Raw genomic sequence first — 21,340 nt, 5'->3', positions numbered from 1 at the left:
CACAGCAAACGTCTACTGTCAGAAGCATGCCCCCAAACTACTAAACACAACAGATATAACCGCTCTCCCTTGGATGACTAGGAGAGGCACTAAGACTGAACAGCTGGTAGGATTAGCCACCGCCTGCCTGGTCAGCTGTCTCAAGACTTATTGTGAGAAACTGTCAAAGCACAGGCAAACCAACATCTGCCTCTGGTTTTCCTGCCAATGGTACTCAATTCGCTTCAAGCTAACTCTTGAACTAGCTATTACCATGACCTGAGTTTGACAACTGTGTTCCTGGCATGGCTCTAAGCCCTGCAGTTCCATTCATAAAAACTTCAACTTTGGTCCCTTACAGACTCTCTGTCTCTGTCTCTGTCTCCAATGCAGCCTTTAAACCTGATAATAGCCATTCTATAACTTTGATAAACTGTGTTAAGTGTAATGTGTTCAGAGTTAATGTTATGTTACCAATTAAGACTGAAATACGCGGGCGCATGGCGAATGCCTGTAACCCTAGTGCTCAGGGAGGCAGAGGCAGGCGGATCTCTGTGAGTTCGAGGACAGTTTGGTCTACAAAGTGAGTCCAGGACAGCCAAAGCTACACAGAAAAACCCTGTCTCGAAAAACAAAACCAAACTGGGATAAAAGAATCTGGACTCTGACTGAATGGCACTATTATCAAGTGAAATCAGAATACACATGCACACATCCTCAGCCTCCCACCCAGCATGAGCCCCATTTGGGATCAGGGAGGAAGAATCCCAGGGTTCTTCTATATACCATGGGAAGATACAGTGAGAAGAAGATGACTGTCTGCAAACAAGAAGAGCTCTGGACGACACTGGCATCTTGAGTTCATACTCCCAGCCCCAGAATCTATTGTGGTAATTAGGGCAGTACAGAGCTGGCCACACTGGGGCTGAGGGCAAAGTCTACCTCTGAGTGTCCCAGCAGGCAACACAGAAAGGAAACCTGCTCTAGTACAAAAGTCAATAGATCCGGAATAATACCGAACCAACTGTTTAGGGGAAATTAAGCTGCTGCTGAGCTGGAGGTAACAGCCAAACTTTTATGTGAATCTTAGCTCTCCCTCAGCAGCTGAGCTGGTCACCAGCTGGTTCCATGAGCTTCACTGAGCCCCTTGCAGCCCAGGGCACAACTTCAATGCACAGCCCAACAAGAGTGGTTAATGGACTTCCCCCCCACTTCCAGTAGCTCATGCTCCCGCCTCCAGAGGACGTGAGGGCCCTGCTCAGCATCAGCATCCACAGATCCTCTCAGGCACACATTCCCTACCGTATACTTATTTCTCTCTCTCTCTCTCTCTCTCTCTCTCTCTTTCTCTCTCCCTCTGATCAGAATCACTAAAATTAAAACTGGCTCAGATCAGCTAGAACAACGGACAAACTCAGGAGAAGCGTGATGCTGGGGTTCTGGCCTGTGTCTACACTGGTTCCCTGTTAGCAAGTTAGCACTGTATACAGAGTTATGGAACTCCCCCCCCCCCCACTTGTACCATCGGATGGCTTCTCTAAAGTCTTATTCACTAGATCCACGGGGCCCCAAACAGCGTTGTACCTGCAGATAAGGACACTGGCCAAGGATGACTGCACAAAGCCAAGAAGCAAGCCCCCAGTTTCCTCTGAGGTCAAGGTAGCCACACATCCTGAGTGCTCCAGCAACCTCAGACTCTACCTTCCTGACCACAAAACTCCCAGAAGCCACTTTGCCCTTTAAGTTAAGTGGTTACCCCAAATGCCCAACATGGATCTGTAGACATCTTGTCTGCACAAACACAACTCTCTAAGACTTTACCAAATGTCATACTTAGAAAGCCACGCCATTCATGAATGAATATTAGGCTCAGACAGCTAAAAGTTCTCCCCGTGACCATCAGGAAGCGGCCATGGCGGCGCTGAGCAGAGGCATGTACACAGTGAAGTGGTACACCCAGAAGAGTCACCCCAGTGTCAGCTTTCTTATTCACTGATGGTTTTCCAATATAAACTCTGATGCAGGGTATTTTTTTGGACTACACAGTCTAGGTCCCCGGAGACTTTGAAGAATGTAGTTTTGCTTTTCCATCACAGAACAAAGAGATCTCCTTTAAGTCCTCTGACCAATTCATTCCCAAAGCTCAGGTTGAGTCACTGCCACGTGGTAGCAGAGGAGAACGTGTTTGGGAAGTTATGATCCAGAGCCTAAGAAGGGAGGCCTCTGAGAGTCCCCACTGCTGTGTCTGTCTGTCTGTCTGTCTGTCCCTCTCTCTGTGTCTCTCTCTCTCTCTTTCCTGCACCTCCCCCCCCATCTGTCTCTGTCTGTCTGTGTCTCTCTCTCTGTCTGTGTCCCTTCGCCCCCTTCCCCACCTCTCATTCTCTTTGTGCTCTGTCTTGTCCATCACTTCCTCCTCACTTAAGAAACAAAGAAAGTGACAGACACAAGTGCAACTTGACTTAGAAAGATAGGGGTGAGAGACGGCTGAAGAAATAGAACAACTGTTTCAAAGCCCAGACTGTTTCCTGGGATAATAACCATGGCTTTTTAACAAGCCAAGTGCACCAAAGAGGGGGAGTGCCAGACATCCCCATGTCCTATCCAGTCTGCCCTTCCTGTGCAACCATGTGTGAACGCACTGAGTCAGCAGCTGAGCATTGGCTTCTTGTGGGACAGCCAGTGTGCTAGGCTTGCTCAGCTCTAGCCTGCCTGGATACCGACCCTTCTGTAAAGTAGAACACTGCCTAAACAACATGTGTGTCAAGGTGCTACGGATAACTTGTAAACACGTATGTGTTTACTTGTAGTTTTTTTTTTTTTTTTTTTTTTTTTTTTTTTTTTTTTTTACCACTACAAATGATACCCATGCAAGCCCACAGACAGAGGTTGCTTCTGGGGAAAGGTGACTGGGGTGCAAGATGAAGAGGTACCCAATAGGAGCTGTGCTCATCTGTGCTGCACTGATCATCAAAGAGGAAGAGAACATGGAAGCTACGAAACCCTGTGGTGAGGCTCTCACATGTCTGCTTAACTGGGCAACTCCCCCAAGAGATTGGTAGCTAGATGAACAAGGCTGGAGCCACTGTGACACCAGGCCTATGCAAGCCAAGGCTGGAAGCAGAGAGCTCTAGAGAGCGTGCTCTTCAGAGAGGGCTCCAGGTCCACATGTGCCCCATGGGCACAGGAGGCTGGGTTTTGGATGGTTAGAGTTAATTGTCCATCTGACACAACCTAAAATCACCTGGAAAGATGTGAGACTGCTGAGATGAGGTTGTTCTGTAGGCATCTCTGTATGTGTGTGTGTGTGTGTGTGTGTGTGGTGGGGGGTTGTTGTGATTACATCAACCGATACAAGACACCCCAGACCAAAAACTGGGTGGCATCATCCCTTGAGTTGAGAGTGGATAAAACAGAAAAAAATGAACAGAGCCATTGCCAAACACACATGCATCCCTCGTCTTTCTGCTCTTGACTTCCCTGCAGTTACTGACTGGAACATGGAGGAGCTAAAACAAACCCTTCCTCTCATAAGTTGCTTTTGTCAGCATACTTTTCATAGCAACAGGAAATGAAACATATATAGGGCCCATGAATGTGCCACAGGGAGAATGGTCCACTTGCTATGGAAGGGCTTCAGGCTGTTGAGTGTCCTGGGGCAGGGGGGGTCCCCACTGTGTCCTCTACCAGTACAACAATTCACAAAGAAATGGACATACACTCGCTACACTGGCTGTCAATTTCATGAAACTCTTGCATAGTTTTCAGCCACTTAAAAGTATAAAATGCTTCATTGGACAAAACCAGGCTGAAATCGTCCCTAGATCCCAGAGAGTCAAGACACAGAGGTCTGGCCAACTGCTGGGTCCGGAAGTGCAGCCCATTTCTAGCTTTTGTTTACTACAGCACTGTTTTCCAGGCCCTTGCAAACACAAACAATCACTGCAAAGCCTCCCACTATGCCTTATGAATAAATAATACAAATGTGTTCGTCCATGCATATTGTTTCCCTGGTAACAAGCCCAAATATCTCCCATGGATGCTGAAAAATGAAGTCAGTATTCCCCCTACTTCCAGAATAATTGGCCACGGCGCTGTACTTCTAGACTTCTGCAATGGTCATTTTATTCTGTCCTAGAAATTCCCCCACTAGGGGGTCAAGAGTGAGAACAGCAACCCAACCAAGAGGCAGAAGAGCTCAGCTCTCATTCTAAGCCAACAGGGAGGTCGGAAATGCATAACGACAGCACACCAGAGCACGGACACCATCATTTCCAAGGAACTCTGTCAGTGAGAACATAACCAGACCATCATCTTCCTAGTCAGAACCAGCCGAGCAAATAGCAGCAGAGAGGGTCCATTCCCAGCAGAGTCACACGGACGCAGTCGCAGCCCTGGGAAAGGGGAGCCTGAGCTAAGCTGGAGGAGGACTGCACAAGTCTTCCTGTTATGAAAACAGGACACAGGTGCTGAATGGCTGCATCTTCTAATTCAGAGACCAGCCTGTGGTGCAGAGCCGGTATTTTCCCCTCCCAGGACACAGGAGTGACTCACTATTTGCTGCTCCAGGAATGAGATTTCAGAGGCCCCTGGTTCTCCGGTATTCTGTGGGAAGGCAGCTCTCCAGCTCTGGTCTGCGTGGGGGCCAGCTTTAATTCTGTCCCTCACAGCCCTCTGTGTTCAAACGCCCTCCCACAATTTGCTTCTGAGGCTGGAGAGTAAGACTAAGATCAATGGTTCCCATAGTCTGGGATGGGGATTCTACCAGAAGGCTCCACAACGTAAGAGACAGCCTCAGGGGAGCAAAAAGGGACCTGCTACAAGCCACAAACAGCTCTCAGCTGTTCACTGAGTTCGCACAGAGGTACATGGAGGGAAATATACATGCAGAAACACTCGGACAAAAAGCAGTATAAACCCAGGCACACATAATGTACACACATACAATACACACACACACACACACACACACACACACACACACACACACACACACACACACACCCACCACCACCACCACCACCACCACCACCACCACCGAACCAGGCATGGCAAAACCCACACACTCACAGAGAAGGCATTGTAAAGGAAGACACAAGGGCACAGGCAGCAAAGGTTTCCCTTTAGAAAGAACTCGAAAAACAAACAAACAACAACAACAAAACGAGTTCACAGGCCTTGCGGATTACAGGCTATGATTAGCAAATTTTCTTAGTTACGGTAGTTTTTAAGCCTTTTATAAATTGTATCAATTTTATCACTTGTGTCTTAAGAGCCTTCCTTCCTTCCCTCTTCTGATCTTCCTTCGTTTTTTCTTTTTCTTTTTTTTTTTTTTTTAAGATTTATTTATTTATTATTATGTATACAGTGTTCTGCCTGCATGTACACCTGCAGGTCAGAAGAGGGAATCAGATCACATTACAGATGGTTGTGAGCCACCATGTGGTTGCTGGGGATTGAACTCAGGACCTTTGGAAGAGCAGGCAGTGCGCTTAACCTCTGAGCCATCTCTCCAGCCCCCCTTCTTGTTTTCAATCAAGCAACAGCCAAGAATTCAACTCTTTCCACAATTCCTGGTGCCGAACAGGGCAGAGCTGGCTGCCCATGGCCCCTGTCAGAAAGCTCCCAGGCTGGCTGCTCTTCTGGGGTCTCACCCTCCACTCCCAGGAGCATCTTAATGTTCTCTTACAGTTCCCACTGGACTCTACTGACCTTAACTTGGTCTTTGGCTCTTGCCGCAGACTGCCACTTTCTTTAAAAAAAAAAAAAAAAAAAAAAAAATTTAAATTACCATACAAAGTAATAGGGTTTTGCTATGGCACTTTTATAATCTATTTTTTGTTTTGTTTTGTTTTTGTTTTTGGTCCTCTCCCCTACCCCCTGTCCCCTTCTTCCTCCAACCTCCCTTCCTCTTCTGCTCTTATGATCCATGTTTTATTACCTCTTCTCCCCACCTCCTTAAGATTGATTCTTTCCCTCTATACTTCCTGGTTCAAGTTCTGAGGAGCCAGCAGAGTTTGTGCTAAGCTTGGCAGTAAGGGATCTTGCACAGGATGCTAGCTTAGGTCAAGTCCCAGACAGACCCAATCCCTATCATCTGGAAGGGTCAGAGTCAGACCACACAGACATCATTAGTCAGGGGGTCTCAAGAAGATGCTGTGGATCCAAAAGTCTGAACGTGGGCACACAGGCCAGCCCCCAAGGAAAGCTCTGCAAATCTGAACTGCGTTCGCAGGCTGTCGGCAGGCAGAATCCCTTCTTGCTCAGAAGACCTATTTCTGCTCCACTAAGGAACTGACTGCACAAAGCTCATAAAGTTTTGGGGGCAGGAAATCCTCCTTACTCACAGACTACTGATGTAATCTCAGTCTCATCTAAACACCCTAACAGAAACATCCAGAATATATGGGTGCTGGGCCTTAACTGCACTGATGCATGAAACCCATCGTCGTGGGCAGGTAGGCGTGCAGTGAGGTGAAGAGTCAGCCTTCCTCTTACGCAGTGGACATGGGAGATGCACCACAAACATCATGATCTAAACAACTGGGCGGGTTAAGCAAGGTTGTTCTGCACAGAGACCAGAACACTCCGGGTGCAGGCAAGCAGATGGATAAATCATGTTATCCCACTGGGAACTCATCCAGAAGCCAGTCAGCCGCCTAGCCCAGCGGAAAGTCACGGGCCAGTATACACCCTACCCAAGAAGAGCTGACCCCAGACTTCCTGACCCCAACTGATCTTTGCTGCTTTCCTAAGGCTCAAGCAGGCTGAGCTTGGAGGAAGCAATAGTGAAACGGAATCCACAAACGAATACCAAATAGAGATCCTGAAGAGGTTCTGCTTACCTGCATCCTCAGTAGTCGCTTGGCCACGGGGGTGGGGGGCGGCAGCCTGGGACTGGCACCCAGTGAGGCAGCATTTTAAACTACTTAGTAGGCACTTCTATCAACCCCCAAAACACCACAAGATGAATACAGTGTTCAAAGTATGTGGGTAACTAGTCACCCCAAAGAAACTCAGAGGATGGGTGGAAGGGAAGCAGCTGGCAGGGAGGCCTCTGGGGTTACCAATTGAAATGGACCCCTGTAAAGAGAGCAGGAGCAACTCTTAGCCAAGAAAGTCCTGCAGGGTATAAGGACCTCTTCAACTCCCTTCCTGAGGTCCCCTTGTCACCATCCCAACTGGCCCCTACCACCCGACCTTCGTGCCAGTCAGTGTCCTGCAGAACAGCCCTTCTCTGAGCACCTCGGAGGCACCGCAGGGCTCCCTTGGTGTGGGAGGAGTTCTTCCAGATGCTTGCCAGGGATAACCCTGGGAAACTGGGGACAATCAGGCTCTGTTGGGAACCTGATGAACCTGGATACAGAACTCAGGGGAGTCTCCAACCAAACACACGCTCTCAAAGGACAGGTAAGCACAGGGGGAAGAGCCTTCTCCTAGGCTCCTTCTCCAGCTAGCTCTTCTGTAACGGGCGTGTAGAGTCTCAGTCCTGTCCTTAAACCACGGTGGGGGGTTGGGGGGTAATAACTAGGAAACACTGCTGCCATCTCCAGATACCACTGGATGTGCCTCACGGCTTGAGCCCTTCCCCTGACAGCAAGTGTCTGGCCACAGGGCATGCACACACCAGCATCTGACATACAAGGATTCCGTCTGTGAGTCAGTAAGGGATGGTGAGCTGATGAATGTGTGGGCAGATGAACTGGTGGGCAGATGGGCGGGAGGGAGGATGGAGAAACTGGTGTTTCGCTAGGTAAATGGGCGAGTGGGTGGATGGGTGGGTGGGTGCCTAGATGGAGATGTGAACAGACATGTGGATGTGTGGGTAAATGGGGCTGGCTGGGTAGACGGCTGAGTGGCTGGATAGAGGTGGGTGGGTGGATAGGTAAGCGGATAAAGGGGGTGACACAGGCACTGATTTATGAAGGTTGAACAATGAAAAACAACACATACAAGAAAACAAACGTTTAAGGTTAATTCTCACCAACTTGTTGCCACGCCAACACAAACATCCCACATCTGAAAAAGTAACAGTGGCAGCCATTAATCTACTTTAATTGCTATTTTTAAAAGTTAAAAGCACAGCTCCTTTGGTTCTAGATCTTCAGAAACATTTGTTTCACTCCAGGAAGCAACCAGCCTAATCTTACTCCCCAAAGGAAGGCCAGTGGTGACTAGGAAGAGGAGGGCCATGGCTTTAATGACAAGGACTTCCGACACACTGCAGCCCTTGTTTTCCACTGGAGAAACACAAAACTGTCTCTCACACTATATCCAAAAGGCATGCTTCTTTCTGTGACATGTTTTGTTTTGTTGTTTGAGATAGGCTTTAGTGTAGCTCAGGATGGTCTCAGCTTTCAACATAGCCAAGAATCAGCCCGGCTGTCAGATCCCATGGAACTCTGGGATCACACTCATGGGGCACCGTGCGGAATCTATGCATCACCAGGGGGGATTAAGCTTGGGGCTTCCTGCAGTGAAGGCAGGTACTTTCCCAGCTGTGCTACATCTCAGCCCTCCTACGCGTCCACGGAAGAAAGCTTCCTGAGAGTGCTGATGGTCTTATTTTTCCCCCTAAAAAGAAACAATATTAGCCTGAGCTCAAATCACTGCTAAACCAAAACCTCCCACCTCTGCCGACAGCCTTCCTCACACTAAATCTCACTTTCCGCTCCTGTTGTCCTCTCTCCTGTGTAACTAACATTAGGTCTGCAGTGTCTCAGAAAAGGTAAGTTGTTTCTGAAATGAAAGGAGTGGGTTTGGGAACAGTTACCTACAATCCTGGGGGATTTCCATGTCCCATCATCAAAAGGGAAACTTAGATGTTCCTTAAACATCTGTTTTGGCTCTCTAGAAAAACCCACAGAGGCACACATGGAAAACTATACTCAGGCAATTTCCTGTTTGCATTACAGTGTCTCTGTGTCCACTAAAGTCAACATATGAAATAGAGAGGATTCAGCCATGCAAGGTCACAGCCTGCTGACCAACAGACTGCCAGCACACCTTAGCCGCCATACTCTGATGGGCCCTTTCTGAGCCTCTACCTTGCAAGCCTGGCTCCAGTGTCCAGCACCTCGCCTCTCACATTATCCAACGCTACCCCATCACATGAAGGCTCCAGGGAGTAAGTCTCCTGCCCCCTGCCAAACCACCACATCTTTATCACCAAGTCACCTAGCTTACACCAAGTCACCTAGCTTACTCCTCCCCCACTGCAGACAGCAGTTCTTCCATTGTACCTCCACCCTATGTGTTCTCTGTTAGAGTACGGAAACTGAACAACATTGAGACGGTTGTATCCTTAAAGGCTGAATTGGGGTCTCCCCGAAGAAACTGTTGAGCCTACTACTGCTTTACCTAGAGTTCCCCTGCCCCCCACTGGTGCAGATTACCAGGGTGTTCCCATGAGTGTGCAGGCCTGTGGGACTGCTGGGAGTGACTGCACGGAAGGCTACCTGCTGGGCCAGGAATCCCAGCTCCAGCAGCACCTCACTTTGGGCCAAGAGCCCCTTGATCTTGGAACATAATCTTATGTTAGGCCAGGACCCCTTGAGTTTGGGGCAGTGTCCCTGAAACTCAAGGAGACAGCAATTTTCAGATTCCATTCTCTGTGAAACGTGACCCCCAAAGCCAATATTGGAGTTCAGCCACTAGCTGTAGACAGGTGCAGAATGGTGGAAAATCTGAGGCACCTGACACATTAGTTTCCAATGAGGAGTGTGGACAGGTGGCCTTCTTGCTCCAGCCTTTAGGGGGCCCCTTCGTAGTACCATGGCACTGGTGGCTTTGTACTCAGTGTTGTTGATTTTGCTGTTAAAACATTCCCAGCTGAACACGACTCTGGTATGTGCCCTGATCTCTATAAACAGGCAACTGTGATGACCCTTGCAGACACTGCAGAGCGAGCCCTGCCGGTTCCATTCAGGAATGGGTTGCAGGGCTATTAACCATTAGTTCATTTTTAATAGATGAGTTTATATGCACACACTAGGAACTTTCAAATTGAAACACACACACACACACAAACAAAACAAACAAACAAACAAACAAAAAACAAATAAAAACCCATGCTATCTGTGGATCTTGGTGACAATGCTGTGACTAGAGACTGCAGGAACTTCACCCAGCATTCTACCATGGCAGCTCTCCTTTATACACCTCCCAAGTCAGTGAAGACCAGTCATTAACATGGCCTGAGGATCAGAGGACACAAGGCCGGGCTTCTTAAATGCAGATTCTCATTGCTAGCCCAACCTGGAAAACAGCTACAGAACAGGACATGTCAGAAGCCAGAATAAAGACAGCTGTCAAAAGAATTCTGACAGCCTAGGTATGGTGGCACATGTCTGTACTCTGGCACGCAGAAGCCTGAAACAGGAGGATTGCTGGGCTATTCTGAGCCACATACTGAGTTCCAGGCCCTCCTGGACTACACAGAAATAACCAGTCTTTTAAAAAGTATCAAGAAAGCCAACCACAGTGATCAAAACGTAGTCACCCCACAAAAATATAGGCTCCTATTCAGTCTTATTCCCACAGTTCTAGCATTAAAGTCCCCTCTGCACCTTGTTGTCACCCTGTTACAGGCTTACCTCAATGGGACTTGTGTAGCACAGCCCAACAGGAGACTAGTGATCAGTGCTAACAGGTTCTCAGCAAAGCTATGTCAGGAGAGAAGGCAGCAGGAATCTCATCAGATGTCAAGCAGAGCAAAGCCATACAGAAGATTACAGAACCATACCCTAAAAATAACCCAGACAGATACACACAGAAAATGCACAATGCGTATTTTAGAAATATTGTTTAGGTTAAAAAAAAAAGGAAAGGAAAACAAAGCAATAGTCTGTAATAAGAATTTGGTTAAATAAACTTGGCAAATTTCATAGAAATAAATACTGTGTTCATTAACAATGACAAGGCAAGACTGAGGGTGTGGTCTGGTAAGTGCAGCCTAAGGTCCTGGATTCAATCCTCATCACTGTGTGTACAGGTATGTATGGATGTGTGTGCATAATTCAGAGACCCTAGGGGAGATTATCAAGGGGTGAATTTCCAAAGACCTTGTGAGTTTCTATACAGTGTTAGTGCTTTAGGAGGTAAACAGGAAAGGCTCAGTGCCCTTCGGCCAGAGGGCAGGAACCTAAGCAGGCTGTAGCCTCACATATCCTCGGCAAAGAGTGGGCCAACATGTATGGTCATACCAAAACCCAAACTTGTTCAGAAATGCAGCTGACTCCTACTCCGCAGAAGCTAATGGTCTGAACCTGAGGATTATGTTTTCCCTTTGTTTCTCTGTTCTAGAACTTCACCGTATCACCCATCATTATAACATTCCCTGAAGCAGTCAAGGTGGTGACTACTGCTCTCATCCTTTGGAGAACTCCCATTATGCAAATGGCTGGTCGGGCATCATGTTGTAATGACTAGCACTGAGACCACTGACTCCTTAGCACAGGTAACCAAATGTCACTCATAACCAGGCCACTCTGAACCCCCAAGTGGTACACATCACACTGTTTCTCATGGGGAGAGGGTCTTAAGACCACCTTGATCTATGGTAGTATTTCCTACTCTCCTCTTAGGGGTGAGGGTAAAATTCACCCTTAATCACAGTATATGGAAACATGGAGATACATACACCATGCTGGTGAACGTCCCTGAGAAGAGGCCAATGTTCAGAACCTTTCCACATAGCTCTCTATGAAGAAGTACACAGAACAGAAAAACTAATCAGTGAAAGGCAATATAAAGAGTCCACACCTGGGGAAAAAGGGCTGTTTGAAGACACTTCTTTATAGTTACATGTCTGACTCACTGTCCTGAACTCCCTAACTACGGGGAAGCACATGACCAGGACCCACTTCAGAAGGCTCAGCATTATTAGCCATCCCTAACATCCTCCTCCTCTCTCCACTTCCATCACAGCCTGGAGGGCATAGGAGAGAGACAAGTTCAGGGTAGACAGAGGAGACATCCTTGAGTCTACACCCAACATGATGCAACGAAAGGAGACAGATTGTAAACACTCCAGTTGGTGATACCTCCTCCATTCCGCCTTTGTGGTTAGCAGGCAGCCACAGAGACAGTGTGAGCCCCCCTCCTGGCTTGTCCCAAACCTCAAGCTATAACAGGCAGGTTACCCACAGGCTGTTGTTGGGAACTCTGGCTTTAAGCAGAACTTCCAACAGAAAGCATCCAAGAGCATCTGCGTGGGTAACTCCCATGGCCTAATACGCTAGGCCCCTGCCACTGCTGCTCAGGATAAACAGTCCAAAGACAAATGGACATCACACAATTGAATTGCTTCAAAGTTTTCTCAAAAATATGAATTTGTGAATGTGAACTACACATTTTATTCTGGTCACCACATCTTTTCACCACACTGCAAAAGAATTTAAAGAAGGCAAAAACCGTTATTTTTTAAAGGCAAGTAAGGCTGTCCGTTCTTAAGTGAGATGGAGAGTAATGGGGGAAACTCTCATGATAAACAACCAAACATAGATAACGGATGGACAACTATCTCCACGGTATTGTACCTAAGTCAAAACAAGAGATGAACCTGGAGAGACAGAAAAAAACTGAGTTGAGCATGCAACTGGCCCCTCAGACTGCCAGAGAGGGAAAAAAATACCAAGAGTCTGGAGAGACTGTGGCAGACAAAATTCCCAGGAGAGATGCCAGGTACACTAGAACGGGAGAGAAGGGGAGAGAAAGAAGACCATACAGATCTGCAGAGTGGAGAAGAGCCCTACAGCTCACAGCCACCAACACGGACAAAAGCACCCAGGAGGCTCAAAGGCAGAACTCACACTGGACCACAGTGGAGAGTGCCCATCTGCATCCATCATATAGCAAAGAGTCACAGGCTGTGGTGAGTCCAAGAGTCTCGCCCTGAAGGGTTAATAGTAACTGTTCTAAGATAGGGTCCTACCTCCAGTCCTGCCTCACACATCTTTAATATTAAGACACAGGATTGAGGAGGAGGGTACAGGATGCCTTGACTTCCCGTGGGGCCTATCTAATCAGCAGAACCGAGCTGGGAAGTACAGGACACCATTTCCCACTCCTCAAAATGGTGGCGTTCATGATATCTGGGTCCTATTTAACAACCATACTATGGTGCTGGAGAGAAGCTCAGTTGATAAAGGGCTGGCCGAGCAAGCATGAGGACCTGAGTCAGATCCCTAGCACCCACATGAAAAGTCGGGGCATGGCAGTCCACGCCTGTAACCCCAGTGCTCAAGAAGAACCAACAGGAATATCCCTGGGGCTTTCTGGACAGCCAACCTAGCTCAATCAGTGAACTCTAGTAGCTTCAGTGAGAGAGTCTGCCTCAAACAATTAAGATCGATTGAGGAAGGCATTTGACATAGTCCTCCAGCATCCACAGATACATCCAGAACTCCATACACACAGGCCAGTCCGGTGGAGACATTTTCTCAGCCTAGGTTCCGAAATGACAGTACTTTCTGTCAAGTTAACACAAAAGTAGTGATCAGAGAAAGGCTGCCTGCCACCCAGCAATCAACAGCCTCTCTGCTTCCTGGTGTACTTCTTTGTCCATGAAGTGAGTTCCCTGCTCTGAGATAATCCTGTGTGGGAATGGCAAGGCAGCCTGCCTTCAAACTCCTGCCTAGAGTTTTTCTGCCTTCACTTTCCTCTAGCTATAAGCCTAATAAACCACTTCGCCATCTCAGGACCAGTGAGGAAACCGGAACACAAGTGATAAGGAGGCACGGGGTAGGACATGATGATACAGGGCTCCTGGTTTTCAAAACAAACACTAAGACAAGAAAACGCAAAGTACTGGAACTATCAGCTTTAGAAGATATTAAGCCATTGCCAGTATCATTTCAAGCAACAGGAAAGCATTACTGCCCAGATGGTGGTCGTGCATGTCTTTAATCCCAGGCAGAGGCAGGCATCTCTGTTGAGTTCAGGGCCAACCTGGTCTAGTGAATGAGTTCCAGGATAGCCAGAACTACACAATGAAACCTATCTCAAAAAAAAAAAAAAAAAAAAAAAAAAAAAAAAAAAAAAAAAAAAAAAAAAAAAGAAAAGAAAAGAAAAGAAAGGAAGGAAGGAAGGAAGGAAGGAAGAGCATTCCCATACACTGACAGAGTTCTGGTGTGTTAGGTACATATGGCATTCAGAGTTTAGTAAGGAAACAGTCCCACCCTGATCCTAAGGACTCTTGGCTCACAGAGAGGCACTGACCCAAGAAAGAGTCAGCATTGGTTTGAATAAGAATGTCCCCACTCAGAGGAAGGGGAAGCAGGCTACCCAGATGAGACCTGATAGGCTGTGATCATATGGTGGGGGAGGAGATCTCCTTCTGTCACAAGTTTAGGGGAGTGGAATAGGGTGAAAGAGGGAGGAAGGGAGGGGGGAACGGGAAGATACAAGTGAGGGCATAACAATTGGGATGTAATCTGAATAAATTATTAAAAAAAAAATACTGTCTCCTGTAGGCTCCAGTATTTGAATCTTTGGCCTCCTGTTGGGAGAACTATTTGGGGAGGTTTAAGAGGTGTGGCCTTGCAGGAAGTATGGTATTGAGTGTGGATAAGATCCTTGCTAATTCCAGTTTGCTCTCCTTGCTTTATGTTTGTGGTTAAGGGTGTGGGCTCCCAGCTTCTGCAGCCCTGTCTCCCTGCTATAATGGATCCTTATCCCTCTGGAACCCTGAGCCCAAATACACTGTTGTACAAATTGCTTTGGTTACATTGTTTTATCACAGCAACAGAAAAGTAAGGATTACAGTCCCAGCTACTTACATACCACATTAAAATGAATCTGTCCTTAAGTTGAATCCATTAAGATAATGCTATTTGTGATGAAAAAAAAAAAAAAAAAAAAAAAGATGTCACTTTGAAAACAAGTGAATGTTCTGGATATTGTGAAATTCAAGAGGCTTCCCTCATGCCTCCATAATTTCCTGGCTCCTAAGAAGTCTCTAGCTCTAGGCCTGGAGTACTGACCTCCTAGCTCCATAACAGTCTTAGCTTCCTTTATGCATTTGAATCTGTTTTCGTTTCTCCTTATCACCAAGTGCAAAGGAAAAGGCCAATTTCTCCAACAGGACAGGCAAAAGCTCATGATCTGTTAGTGAAAATCAGCCCAATGCATGGTGACTCTCTGACTCTGACAGATACACTTTAGGCCTAGCGCTTCACGGTGTGCCTCTGATCTGAGTGGGGAGCACCTCTTCTCCAGCCTGCTCAATACCCAACATGTCAGATAAAATCCCCTGGACTCCCCCTCAACTTCTGGACCACATGTTGGAGGACACAGACTACCGGCATGGAGTGAGTTGCTCAGCATGGCAAGCTGAGCACAAACAAGCTGGTCCAGGAAAGCTGCGCCACACTCAAGCTCCTTCAAGGGAACCCACAGCTCCCAGTTACCACCAATTGAGGCGACTAACAGGGAAGCCAAGTGGTACATGGGGAGAAAACAGGAGTAAGGTGGCTTCATTAGGATCAAGCCAAGCTTCCAGTGAGAGCTGCCTCGTCCAAGGTCCCAGTGGATGGACTCTCTTCACACCATTCCTTTGACCTTTGACCTTAAAACACACCGAAGAGCAGAGATAGAAGGACTAAGGAGCAGTGGAACCAACATGGCTCCCTTACAGGAGTATTTTCCACCCAGAGATACCCAAGAATAAGCATAAGGGTAGTGATGTCACAGCAGAATAAACCCCGGAAGAGCATCCCAATGGTGTCAAAGCGTACGACCTGGACATAGGCCCAACCGAGCCCTGGATGGACACTGATGGTTCTGCTCTTAGGCCAGCACCCCAAGAACCCAGAATGAACAGCCTCATGGAGCTTGGCTGAGCTGTGAGCAGTGGGACAAAGCATAGAGTTCACATATCTGAGCACACCTTAGACCCAAGACCAGGGCCATGTGAGCACCTGGTGTGACCATTTGAAGAGAGCACATCCTAAGAAACCAAAGCCAAGGGTGTCCCCAGGACATGGTCAGGAGCCAGGGAACTTCCTGTGAACTTAACACACTCCTGACAATGCTAGAAATGGAGATCCTGGCGGACAGCAGCAGCCCAGGTCCTTCTCTTCCAGCCTTCGGGCAAGGGTGAATGTGCTTCCTCAGGGAAGGTGACTGATTCTACAAGGCAAGTCTGTGGGAAGCTGCTCTCTCCTTAGTGCCTCATTTGGAGATGCTGTGCTGGTGAGTGACACACTGTGAGCCGCTGTGACAAACCGGACAAGCATGATAGACAACAGAATCCATCTCCATAGATATGGGCCCTCTTGGTGTCTCTTGGTGTCAGCATTACTGAGGAATTTTACCCTTGTGCACTAGCCAGCAAGCGTGTCTCCACTCTACCAGAGCTCAGCAGCATCCTCCATCCCACACAGGCCTGGCACACCGGGACATTATCAGGAAAGTTGGCATCCTACAGCGGCTGGTCTAGAATATCACAGGTCCAAACACAGAAGAAGCAATCAGAAAACTATGAATGGGCACCAGGTCTCTGACAGATCGTCGGAGGCCTAGGAGACCCAGCTCTGACCGCTCTGGGCCTAACGCATGGAACCCAGAGAAGCTGTCCCACACTCACAGTCTCCGTCCTTCCTGCACCGGACCTTCTGTCACAACTCCCTGGCACTGGAGTGGCCTGGAACGCCTAATGGATGTTATGTTTTTCAGGCTCAATTCCAGTGGCCTCAGCAGTGGAGGCTTCAAGGGACAAAACAGAATGTGAAAGGAGCAGGGTGCCAGGTGAGACACCCGGTGCCTACAGGATCCAGTGCTGCTCTTGAAAGGCCACTTCCCCGAGAAGACCAGGGTGGAGAGGCACACAACAAGGAGCAGCTGCTACTGAGTGCTTTATTCAGTGCACGATACAAAAACCAGGCAGCAGTGCTTGCTACCAGCCTTCCAAGCCACACTGAAATAGACACTTCCTAGAGGCAGCGTGCACAGAGTGGTGCAGGGCACCACTGAGGTTCCACCTTGGACTTGCGGGTGCGAAGAGAAAAAAGCCAGTTCCAACCTGAACCATAATGTGGCCTGGGACCATTTTGAAGCCCCAAACAATCAGGCATTCCCCCTGTTTAAGACAGACCCTTGAAACTGGGGGAGGGAAGAACCTGCTTTAGTCACTGGAGAGGTCGAGTGGGGGTGGGGCGTTAGGTAGCAAGCAATGTGACAATGGCATGGTTCCATTAACTTCGGGGATGGGGGTTTTGTAAACTCACGTCTTTTAGGTCCAATTTCCATGTAGCCGTTGTTCTTTTTTTTTTCTCGGCGGCTTTTGAAAGAGGGCTCTAATTCTAGGCCTCACATGCTAAGGCAAGCTCTCCACCACTGAGCTCTATCCCTCTGCCTCCAAAGTAGAAAAATACAGAGTATCGGCCTGTGCGTGACAGCAGGAAGTGGGCAGAGAAGCTGAAAGAAAGCAATGTTTTCATGTGTCACTGCCCTGTAGGGCCATCCCACTCACACCAGCCTGGACCTGGACACAGAATGGGGCAACTTTTGCCTGTGTTCTGTCAAATACTTGCCTGGTACACTGGAGTCAGTGATACCAAGTATTACTGTTACAAAACCTTTCAGGAAACTTCAGACATCCATAAAAGTACAATGTTTGAATTTCTGCAAACCAACCTCCTGGGAAATCTTTCAAACATCAGCTTAGGTGTTTGGCTGGAAACCTTACACACCCTCGGATACATTTAATTTGTTTAATTACATTTTATAAAGAAGTTTATTTCTGTTTATGAGGGAGGGAGGGAGGGAGGGGTCATATGGCATGCTCGTGGAAATCAGAGAACAACTTGCAGCAGTCAGTTCTCTCTTTCTAGGCTCTAGGAACTGAACGCAGGTTGTCAAACTTGGCTGCAACCATCTTTAAAGCACTGAGCTCAGGCCCCCAGCTACACTTTTATGTAGCATGGTAGCATACATAGCCGAGTGGGGGACTCCAGTTCTGTTCTCCAGCACTCATTTTCCAAATGCTGCTGCAGAGAGCAATTAAGATTTGGGAACACACAGTCTGAGAAGCTGACTTTGCCCAGATGTGAAAAATGGCTCCGGGGTCCAAGTTTTGGCCATTGACTCACTACAGAAATTCTCTGCATTTGGAGATGCTCCACGCTGGCCCATTGTAAGTTTATTGCTTTACAGCACACTGTCTATCCTCTCAGATGCAGCCTTGGCTGGCCATCCACACCCTCTGGAATGGAAGCCTTATTTAGCTCTTCAGAGAACTAGGCTAGGCACTCCCACCCCAGACTGGCCCCGGCCGAGCTGCCGGCACAATCTCCACCAGAGGAAGGACACCCATGCACTTTTAGAAGTGAGAACACTGACCGCCTACTCCTTGAATAGTTCCCTGAGATTTTTATAACTTTCGCAGGCTCCGCCGAGATGCCAAAGTCCTCCAGCCCAGCCACAAAAAGTGAAAACTCTTCTTGGAATGCACAAGTGCAGCTGCCGGACCCTGAATTACAGTTGGCCCCTAAACGCTTGCCTGCCTTCACAGAACCAAATCTCAGAGCACACAGAGGCCTGCAGCCAACTCTGCCCCCCACCCCCACCCCGCCCCGCCCCAGGGCAGGGATTCCTTCTGATTTGGGGGCTTTAGAGAATGGGGGAGAAGTGCACAATTCCAGATGAAATCCAAGAATCCAGGAAGTGAAGGACCTCTGAGAAACAGACCAGCTAAAGTAGAAACAGCAAGAGGGGACCCCAAGCTACCCAGAATTTGGTCACTGGCACAGTGGAGAGCCCTCCATGGCACCTGGGACGACAGGCTCCTTCCAGGGAAAAGAAAACCCCCAGACAAGGGCTGCACCCAATATAATCCCCAGGACACCCAGCAAACTTGAAGGCTCCAGGGCAGAAGTTGATGGGAGTACACTTGGCGCTGGTGGCGCCGCGGGACGCAGAATCTACGAAAGAGTTTCCTTGGCGCAGGGTGGTGTGGGGTGGGCCTCGCTCCAGACGGAGGGGGAAGGGGGGCAGGTACACTTGATGGAGGAAGAAGTGGGAGGAGGAAGGGGTCGGAGGAGGGACGACCCAACCCCAGGCCTGCGCTTCAAGAGAGACCATAGAAGAGGAAACCCGGGTAGAGAGAAAGATGAGAAGACATTGGAGGGGAGGCCTGGCGGGGAGGGCGCAGGAGACGCGCGGGGCTTTCCCTGGCGACTCCCTACCATTTCCCGGTCCAGCGGGAGATTCCGAGTTTGAACAAAGGCGGCTCCCAAGGCCGCGCGCTTAGCGCTCAGGTCCGCCCCCGGCGTCCCAGCCAGGACGGACAAAGGCCCAGCACACCCTGCACAGGACGCCGGGATACCCCACTTCGCCAAACCAGTACCCCCGTTCTCAAAGCTACCCACGCCCCTCGCTTCCCCCCTGAATCACCCCAGCGTCCCGGAGCCTCACTCACAGGATGGAGGTCTGTGGCGCCACGGCGGGCACGGCCTCCAGCAACAGATGCATGCAGCGCACGGTGGTACGGAAGCACAGGCAGCGGCTTGGGCAGCCTGCCCCAGGCTTCGAGGCGACCACCGCCATAGCCCCCCAGGCGAAGCATAGCAAGAGCGCCAGCAGGCAGCGGCGCGTTGGGCGCACGGCCATGGCAGACGACGCGGACAGACGTGGGCACTCGTGGACTGCAGCGGAGGAGGCCTCCGCGGGCGCGTCCACCGCCGGCTCCCAACTGAGCCCTCAGGTCCCCGGCCCACGTCCCAGCTGTGCGCGGGGGGCGGGGGTGGGGGCGCCAGCTGTGCACATGCGCGTGGCTCCGCCCCCTTTCGGCCTCGCAGAGGGCGGGGGCTGGAATAGCACCAGGGCCTTGGTGTGGGATCCTGACGACCCTTCCCAGAGGTTGCAGCCAGGCCGCCTAGGACAGCATTACCAGGACCCACAGACTCCACTGTGGGGGCGGCTAGACGTTCATAGGCTAGGGTTGGGAAGGGATTCCCGTTTCGGCTTTTAAAACTTCAGTGCCACAACTAAGTTACCCCACATCCCTTAATATCACTTGCATACCTGCTTTCTCCCTGCGTTCAAGGGTCTTGTTGGTTATGCCTTGTTTTGGACAAGGTGTTAGGTGTTCCTAGGAGGTGAACTTTCACTCTCTGCCTCGTTTTCCTCCATGCCGGACCCCACTCCCACACAAAAGCATCTATCTCTAATTTTGTTTTCCTCATTCCTATCTGAGAAACTGAGGCCCAGGCCCCTGGTGCAGAGCTTGTAGGAAAGTTGTGCTGCAGAATTAGAATTTCCCTAGGAATGGCTCCCTGAGGCCTCAGATAGACATTCACCGCCTATGAGGAGCCCTGCCCAACAGGTGCTTTCTCTTGTCATTAAGATGGAGAACACCTGTTGTTGTTTTTTGTGTTTTGGTTTGGTTTGGTTTGGTTTGGTTTGGTTTGGTGGTGGTGGTGGTGGGTTTTTTTGGTTGTGTGTGTGTGTGTGTGTGTGTGTGTGTGTTTGTGCAACAGCATAAGAGAAGGGAAGCTCCGAGGGCAACAGCAGTGTGTGCTATGAAAGAGCAAATGCTGACACTTTATACACCTCTTTGACTCTCCCTGGGGTTCCAGTCTCTCAGTTCTTCAGACCAGGAAGTCCAGGTTAGACAATATGACCAAAGAAACCAAGTTCTTACGTGGGAGAGTCGATCCCAGGTGTGACAGTCGATCTTGATTCTCAACTTGATTGAACTGAGCACCCCAGGAGACTGTAAAACACAACTCTGGATGTGTCGATGTGTCCAAGAGAAATTAAAAGTAGAAGACCTACTAGAAACCAAGGTGACACCTGTAGGTTGGCAGTATAATAGGATAGATGGACAGAAATGTCCGTCTGCCTAGGTGTTCTCTCTGTAATTTCTGGCTATGTGAAGGGTGGTGCCCAGCTCTGCCAGGCCCTTCTGGACAGAGAGACTGAAATTCCTGAAACTCTGAGCCAACGCAGTTCTTTCTCCCCTCAGTTGTTTTGCCGCTTTGTTGACAAAACAACACATAAGATGTGCCTCGACCTGCAAACTGCTATGCCTCCACTGTTACCAACATACACAGACTCCATTGGGGGAGGTGGGTGGGGGAGCAGCCTGGATGTTCACTGGCAAGAGTTGAGAAGGGACCCTGATTCTGGTTTTAAATTGCAGGGCCACAACTAAGTTACCCTCTGTCCCTTAACAGTGCTGATGGGAGGGGTGCCTCTGAGGTCTAGCATCAGGGGACTGCTAAGGGACGGGTCCCAGTCTGACAGTGTTCTGAGGATTCAGCTGCACTCTTGGCGGGCTGTACCACTGAGGAACTGTGGATCTGTTGAGCTGTTTGGATGAGGCTCCAGTCTCTAGTCACTGGGACCTCTCCAGGGCTGG

General features: G+C 49.1%; 1 protein-coding gene across 1 annotated transcript in view; it reads right to left on the bottom strand.

The window, feature by feature from the left end:
* Positions 1-19,711, bottom strand: part of Pxdn (peroxidasin) — a 74,283-nt gene extending 54,572 nt beyond the window's left edge. The window contains exon 1 of the mRNA XM_051144450.1: positions 19,397-19,711. Coding sequence (XP_051000407.1) covers positions 19,397-19,587 — 191 coding nt within the window. The 5' untranslated portion in view covers positions 19,588-19,711. The remainder of the gene's footprint in view (positions 1-19,396) is intronic.
* Between the last annotated feature and the right edge of the window lie 1,629 nt (positions 19,712-21,340).

This window comes from Acomys russatus, chromosome 1 (assembly GCF_903995435.1).
Source record: "Acomys russatus chromosome 1, mAcoRus1.1, whole genome shotgun sequence".
Lineage (NCBI taxonomy): Eukaryota > Metazoa > Chordata > Mammalia > Rodentia > Muridae > Acomys > Acomys russatus.
The sequence above is the reverse complement of the archived record's forward strand: the minus strand, read 5'-3'. Positions and strand labels throughout refer to the sequence as shown.